Here is an 8,219-nt window from a genome sequence, read left to right on the forward strand (position 1 = left end):
GATGTCTGCAAAAAAGGCCTCTATGTTGCAGTACTTGAACTAGAGGTATGTTATCTTTTGATTAGCAATTGAAACACTTTATTTCATTATTTCTGACTCACTCTTTGCAATCATTTTTTGTTTTGTTTGCCCACAGTCTCTGATGGTAGAACAGCGACCTTCACCTGCACCATCCTCTCTTCTCAAAACAAATGCTAGATCTATTTTGAAAGATCATTTAAAACCTAAAGTTATTATGTTGCTTACTTTCTGAAACATTGTAATATTTGGTGTTTTTTCTCATGTAGAGGTTTTAATTTTTATTTTTATTACAGCGTGTTGCACCTGCATCGGTAAAAATCTCAAAGAAAAATGAGTGCAAAAATCATTCTTCCCAATCTTCTAATGAGTATACTATCTTTAGAGAAACGTATCACTCTGCTGCCCAGGTTTCTAAGGTATGTAAGTTTGTAATATCTTTTGCTCAAATCATTGCCATCTGGAAGTCTGATTAATGATTTGTAACGTATATATTTTACTTTATTGTTGTCACTTCCAGGCTGTGTTGCCATTGCATGATAACATTTCCAAGATAACTGGGCCTAAGGAACATTCTTCACAATCATCTCATGAGAACACCATTATCAAAGAACCCTTCCACCCTAATGGACAAATTTCTAAGGTATGTATATGTAACATTAATAAAAGTCTTGAATTATATGTTGTTGGATGGATGAAATACTATCAATCAAAATATTCTGTATGTTTATTTTACTTTATGGCTGCCATCCAGGCTGTTTCTCCAATTCGTATAAAAATTTCCAAAAGAACAGAGCCCAAAGAACATTCTTCCCAGTCCTCTCATGACTATGCTATCATGGAAGAAACACTTCACCAGAATGACGGGAATTCAATGGTACATGTACATTTTGTAAAACCAGTAAAAAAATCTTGGATTACCCAAGGGAAGAGTGATTAACGATTTGTAATCTGCTGTACTTTACTTTTTGGCTGTTCATCCAGGCTGTTTCACCAATTCATATAAAAATTTCTGAGAGAACAGAACCTAAAGAACGTTCTTCACAATCCTCTCATGACTACGCCATTGTGCAAGAAACCTTTCTTGAAACCCACATTTCAAAGGTAAGTGCATTTGTAAAATTAATAAATATCTATCATGTCTATTAAAAGAGTGATTAACATTTTGTAATCTGTACTTTACTTTATGTCTGTGTGTCCAGGCTGTTTCACCAATTCGTATTAAAATTTCCAAGAGAACAGAGCCCAAAGAATATTCTTCCCAATCCTCTCATGACTACGCTATTTTAGAGGAAACTTTTCTGCATGATGCAAGGACTTCCATGGTTGGTTAATTTAACTAATTAACTGTCTCATTTTTCAGAATCTTAATTTATTACTTTTAAAGGCTGTAGGCAATAGAAGTAATTCTATATTTTTCTTTATTACAGTTCACTAATAAGATTGTTTCCCCAATCCACATTAAAATGCGAAGAAGGAAAGAACCTAAGGACTTTTCATCACAATCATCCAATGAGTACGCTATTGTGGGAGAAACTGTACTAAATGAACCAAATATTATGGAAACCTGTTCGGTATGCACATCTAGTTGGTATTTTATATTTTTAAAATATGAGATTATCAGTGTTGAGTGCAGTTTTTGTTGCAGCCATCTCCTTTCCATGTAGCCGTGGTGACTGCTCAGATAGGTGAAATAATATCTCCCCCTAAAACCACACTGAATGAATACAATGTGCCTGGGGCTTGGTTGGGTCCAAATCTTGAAGAATATGAACAATACCAGTTACAAAGATGGCTTGTTTGCAGAGGCCTGATGACTGAGGAGGAAAATAAGGACACATTAATTGCCAGGTGAGCTTTAGTCTATTCAATTTTTAATCATCTTTTTTGCCTACTATTGTTAAAGCTGCACATTTCCTTTTCAGGATAAAGAAACTAAGGAATGAAAAAGAAGACCACATAATTAACATAAATGTAGACGGAGGCATTTGGTACAATATTCAGAACAAAATTGCTAGTGAAGGAAATCCAGTGAAGAAACTCCATGTCGTTGGGTCAAGTGCAGTAAGTACTGCTATTTTTGCTTTGTTTTAATGTTTTGAGATTCCTTCTATGGCATCTATTTAGTGCTTCATTTTGTTTTCAAGTCAACCAATTTAGTGCCAGACTGTATTGGCACAGACAATGCTGAAAGCGAAAAGTTAGTAGAGCCTCCTTTGGATGATGAATCTGACAACTATATTATGAATGAATTGGTCTCAGCTGTAAGTATATACCATTTAACTTTTATAATTTGTTTTTGTTTGAGAAAGGATTGGTCTTGAGGTTTTTTCTTACTGTTTGCTTCGCAGATCAAAAATATAGAACGACCTTTTCTTATTCAACTCCCCGAAACTCTTGTCCCTGGTGCTGTGTTAGGGCCAGATCTCTCAAAGTATAACGTTGCTCAGTTAAGGAGATGGCTACTTTGCAGAGGTATGCCGGTAAAAGGAAAAGCGGTTGTACTTAGGCAAAGGTAGGAATTGCTTTGTACCAAATAATTTATTTTCCCTTTGCCCAAATCAAGTTGTATGTTTCTTCAATCAGAATAAGTAAACTGAGAGAACTGAAACTGGACCATTTGATTGATCCCAAAGTTGATGGAGGAATGTGGTACAAAATGGCTTTAGAAACACATCAAAAGTCAGCGGTAAGCTCAGTTGGAAATCAAAAGTAAAAAGTCCTATCTTTCTCATGGTAGGCCAGAGCAAATCATTTCAATTTTTCAACATATTTTCTGTCCAAGCAAAACCATTTTATTTCTTACTGAATTTAATGATATAGTTCATTATAAATTTGCTTTGCTTGAACAGAAAATATTTTGAAGATGTTTAATGCTTAGCATTGTCATACCTTTAATGAAAAGTGGAGTTTTCTACCATCTTTGTTTTGAACCGTGCTGCCAACTTTTTTTTATTACAACTCCCAGGTTTCCGGAGAAATATCATTCCCGTCCCAAAATTGGGATACTTTCCCTAGTCGGGATATACCTTTGTCTTTCAACTTTGGTCAAATTTATAATTACCTTGTGGAAACTATGCCCGAATACCATGAGCTGGGAGATCCATCTGCAATTTCTGAGTCATCTGGAGAGGATGATGATGATGTAGTTGACTCTATAGCAGACCCATTAGATAGTATTGAATCTGAGTGTAGACAGAGAAACAAAAAGGTTCGAAGAGGCCTTCAGTATGTGAAAAGTGGGAACATCAGAAAAGTACAAGATTGTCGGGAAGGAAAGTATTACTTCATAAAAGCTCAAGTCAGAGCATCAATGGAGCTTAAAGCATACAATGTGATGGTTGCTATATCACAAATATCAGGCAGTGTGTGGAAGTGTATCTGTGATGACGCTTGTCCACAGTCTACTCTAGGCAGATGCAGCCATATTAGTGCGCTGCTTCTTTACTTATGGTCTCATATAAGGTTGAATGGTCACGCTGGTATGTTTCATTATTACACTGAAGGTGCCTTAATTATTGTAGAAAGGTTTTAAATCAAAGTAGTTAGTAAGTATTTAAAATTTTATTTATTGACTAACAAAATAATCTTGACTAAACTTGGTTTATGTAGACGTTAGTACAGTGTTACAAGTAAAATCAAACTATTGTAACAACAGTATGGAATAATTAACAAGGTAGGATCTGGTGGCACTATGTTAGAAGGCCCTTTGTCTTTAAGCATAGTATGTTTTACTCGCGACAACAAATGTGCAGTTTGAAGAATGATCAGTTTTTTTCCAAACTAGTCAACATTATAATAAATTCAAACATGTAATTCGTAATACAAACAATAATTCATATATTCCTATATATAGATTTTCTATCAATTCAAATACCTTACTTTTTCTTAAACTTATTCTTTTTTGTTTTTTTATAAGCATGAATTCGTGATAGCTTAAAATTGCAGAGGTAGCCTGCTATGTAGATAAGATCTGAAATTACCGGTAACAACTTAAGCGGTATAACACCCTGTAACAATCTATTGTCTTTAATGTCAGCAATAATATGTTCCACATAAATTCGAGCAGCTGCAATTGCCTTTGTCAAAATTTCTTCTTCTCCTGTTAATTTATTACGGTCTCCGAGACTTGGTGGCTTGTAAAGTCTGACACCAATATCTAAAAGCTCACCCGCAATGTCAAATCCTCTGTCAGTCATAACTGCATCCCCTTCATCAAGACGTTCCAGCAGCCCACTTTCTAACACAGCTCTCTTATCACTCATATTGCCCTCAAAAGCAGGACTTACAAATGTTACAGCACCTTGGCAGGATATCCCGACGACCACTACAAAAGTGTTGTGATGTTTGTACAGTGAGTATGTATTTCCTTGTTGTTCGAAGTTTGTTGGCGTTTCTGTGAAAAAATGTGCACCATCCAGTATAATTCTCAGATTTTGGAATGGCTTGAATGGCTTTGGCTTGTTCTTTTCTTGTTGAGCTGCAGTGGGAAAAAAATGACTTTCCATGCTTTTAAAGGTCAAATATATATGTCTAGTCATGACGTATAACAGATCTCCAAGGTATGATCTTCCAATACCGGTTATTTCTGACAAGTCATCTAATGGCACTCCTCTTCTCAATCTAATTAAAAACAGGAAGAGACGATCACGTCCTGAGACTTTTGAGTACCTAGCATCAAAATCATTTAGATTATATTTTTGTTTGAGATTTCTAATGACATCATCTCCTCCTAAAAGTTCAAACAACACTTCAAAGTCTCTAATATCAAGTCCAGTAAAAAATTGGAATCTGGCATTTCCTTTGCACTTTTCAAAAGATATAAAACATGGTTTTGCTTGCTTGGAATCTTTACTTGGCTGCTGCTTATCAGTAATTTCAGTTGATTTTAATTTTTCCACCTGAAAAGAGAGGTTTTTATTTTAGATTAGATTAACAGAAATGGATAACTTTTATATCAAATAAACTAACACTTACAATAGTCTGGGTACCAATATTCCTCACATTTCGCCTAGTAGTTTGAGTGCTTTGATTTGTTCTTATTTCTGAGTCAATTAAATTAACCTGGAAAGGGAAAATAAAACAATATTTGTATTTATTTGTGCATGGCGGTCACAATTGCATATGTCAGATATCACTAACTGTATTAGAATTATTTGTGACATGTTTTTTAAAGATCTATTTAATCAAGCAATAAGAACTTGACATAAAGAGACTTATCATTTTTATTTTCTTCCAGGTATAACATGTACTTCCAAACCCTGCGTATGGGATAAAGGGTCACTCAGGAGAAATCCAGGAAACACCAAAGAAAAACAGTACACATCATTCAAAATGAACATTGTACGGAGAGCTACGTTTGATCCTCGACCATCTGAATTTCAAATAAACGAAATCTCTCAGGACCAGCTCAACAATTTTCTAAGAAATCTTTCATATAAAGAGACGGAATGCTTGTGGCAAAAACACATGGATATTATCTATGAAGATTTTGATCTGAGTTTACACTATCAGACACTCATTGAAATTTATAGACAGCAGTTTTACAGCGCACTAAAGGATCTGTGTAAAGAAGAACCCGATGAACCTGGACCTTTCCTCTTTGAAAACACAGACGGTCAAAGTGAAAATCCAATGTGGCACAGCTTAAGAAGTTTCCTTGCAACAGCATCTGTGGCAAGAAGGATTGCACACCTAACAGGACCCCGGTCAACAATGGAATTTCTTAAACAGCATTTATGGAATATGAAACGTATCCAAACTGTAGGTATGGCATATGGGATAAAACATGAAAATGATGCTAGAGAAGCCTATAAAACACTGATGCAGGAGAAAGATTCCTCAGTTGATGTGGAAGTTGTAGGCTTAGGTGGAAACACACTCTATCCTGGCATAGGATGCAGTTCAGATGGGATAGTAACCTCAGACCATGAAGATCACAAGCTCTTAGAGATTAAAATACCTTACTCCCGCCGACGCCAAAATCCTGAAAAATTCAAAGAATGGCCTAAAAAATGGCAGCAACAATTTTGTCTGTACTACGATGACAATAATAAAGTGGCACTGAAAGAAAATCATCCTTATTATGACCAGGTGCAGCTACAGATGGGAGTGTTGGAATACATGCAATGTGACTTTTTTGTTTGGACTCCTAAAGGTCATGCCATTACAACAGTCAATTTTGACCATCAAAGATGGAATGATCTAAGTAAAGCCCTTCAAAAATTTCACTATGAAGTCTTAGTGCCAGAGTACTTTCTGATGAGGGCTCCAAGAAACATGTACCCTTTCACATTACCATAAAACTTGACATTTCACTGTAATTTTAATTTTTTAAATGATTACCTGTTGGGTATTAGGGCAGGACATACCCCACTCATTTCCATCCAAAAGATTATCATTATTAAGAAATATTTCAATGATACAATTCTCATTACTTTGTACAACCTGAAAAATTCAAGAATGATTAGCAATTTGTAAAAATAATCTATGGATATACATATTCTTTTTTTAAACTATAGTAAAAATGTAAAATTAACAGTATACCTCTGGCATTAATCTTATTTGAGATTGGTCCAGATGGGATGAATTTGAGACTTCTTGTAAATTATTACCAAACATGCCAACCTGTGGATAAAAGACTTAATAAAATAATATAAGGTCTGATTGTCATTGATGGTTTTAAATATAATTTACCTTCAGTTTCTTTTCCCTTACAGATTTTGTTAATTTAGAAACCCTTTTGGTGGGAGGGGATGGTGCGGGTGAAGGTCGCTTTTCAGCAATCATGGACTGTAGGAAAAAAAAATGATTACAGAAATAATGAAATAAAGTGTTTCAATTGCTAATCAAAAGATAACATACCTCTAGTTCAAGTACTGCAACATAGAGGCCTTTTTTGCAGACATCTGTGTCGAGACTAACATTCCTGGTGACCTAAAACCAAAAAGTATAAATGGTTAGTACAGAGAAGGTGCACAGATTTCTTTTTGAAGTCCTGTTTTGGAAAATAATTGAAGAATTAAGCAAAAGATTTGTAATGTCAGTCCAGAATAACAGGACACATACAGTGGGGTCGTCAAACAAACTGTAATGTCCATTTGGACAAAGTGCTACAGCTATGTAATGTCCGTTACTAATGGCTGGTCCCTTGTGAATAATCCCTCCAATAAACTTATATCTTGCCATGCCAACGACAACAGATTTAGAAATAGTTATGGGAGATTCATTTTTACTGTATGTAGGAATCTCACCAACAGAACTGCTCTCAAATCTAGGTAGGAGAATATGTCAGTTAACACACAGCAAATTACTTTCCAGACTGTAAATCAAAATAAAGTTTGTACCGTTTCAAAAGAACCACAAGAACTTTGGGGTGGGCATGAAATTTTTCCCTTTTTTCTGCCTTTGACAATAATGCCTTACAGTTTCTGCAGGTGTAGTCAGTAATTTCATCTCCTCTTTCAGTGACAATACCTTGCAAGGTGGAGGGGCCTTGTAGATTGGGACTGATTGTGGTCACATGATTGAAAACAGAATTCTCAGTCTTACAGCTAGGGCAATATACTGCAATGGAATAAGAGATGAAATTTAATTTAAAAAATGGCCTAGCCAAAGCTTGGCAGCCAATGACTTTCTTACCACAACTTTTCAAAATTCCGCCAAAAATTTTTCCCACAGCTGTGGTTAAGGTTGATGGGTAATCTAAATTCTCCCAGCTTAACAGAGAGGACTTCAAGCATTACTTTACTGTAGAAAAAAGAGTGCAGAATACAAAAACTACTAGACACAACACCACTTACTTCAGATGGCGCTTTAAAAGTTGCTCCTCAAGAAGTTCCAGCATTTTAACCAGCAGCTCATGCGCATCTTCTTGATGGCCTCTTTGCATTTGAGGGCATACAACTGCGCTTGAGGAAACAAAAAGTTTGTGAGTGGATTATCAAACCCTTTTGGAGCTCTTACATGAGAACAGAAAGAAAACTCTTACAAACCTTGAATCATGTTGTAAGCCCTAAGAGGGACAGCAACATTCTGCGTACTCATAACATCAAATAATTGAAAGAGACAGCAGGCAATGCAGCTGCTGCTGACACAGCTCTGCCTGTGCTCGCTATCTTCCATAAGAAATCGAGCAAAGGCGGGTATATGGAAAAGTACCTGCAAATGAAAGTACAGTTTCCTTAGCAAAATTATTTTAT

At 35.7% G+C, this 8,219-nt stretch overlaps 2 protein-coding genes across 2 annotated transcripts in view; both read right to left on the minus strand.

The window, feature by feature from the left end:
* Positions 1-8,219, minus strand: part of LOC113215077 (sodium-dependent dopamine transporter-like) — a 69,624-nt gene that overhangs the window by 20,646 nt on the left and 40,759 nt on the right. The gene's annotated exons all lie outside the window — the stretch shown is intronic.
* On the minus strand, positions 3,431-5,144 carry LOC127749203 (uncharacterized). Its single transcript, XM_052266473.1, has 2 exons — positions 4,996-5,144; positions 3,431-4,919 (listed from the first exon to the last, which is right to left on the minus strand). The coding sequence occupies exon 2, from the start codon at positions 4,557-4,559 to the stop codon at positions 3,897-3,899; it is 663 nt and encodes a 220-aa protein (XP_052122433.1). The 5' UTR covers positions 4,560-4,919; positions 4,996-5,144; the 3' UTR covers positions 3,431-3,896.

The sequence above is a fragment of the Frankliniella occidentalis genome, unplaced genomic scaffold (assembly GCF_000697945.3).
Source record: "Frankliniella occidentalis isolate FOCC.00 unplaced genomic scaffold, Focc_3.1 Scaffold39, whole genome shotgun sequence".
NCBI classification, from domain to species: Eukaryota; Metazoa; Arthropoda; class Insecta; order Thysanoptera; family Thripidae; genus Frankliniella; species Frankliniella occidentalis.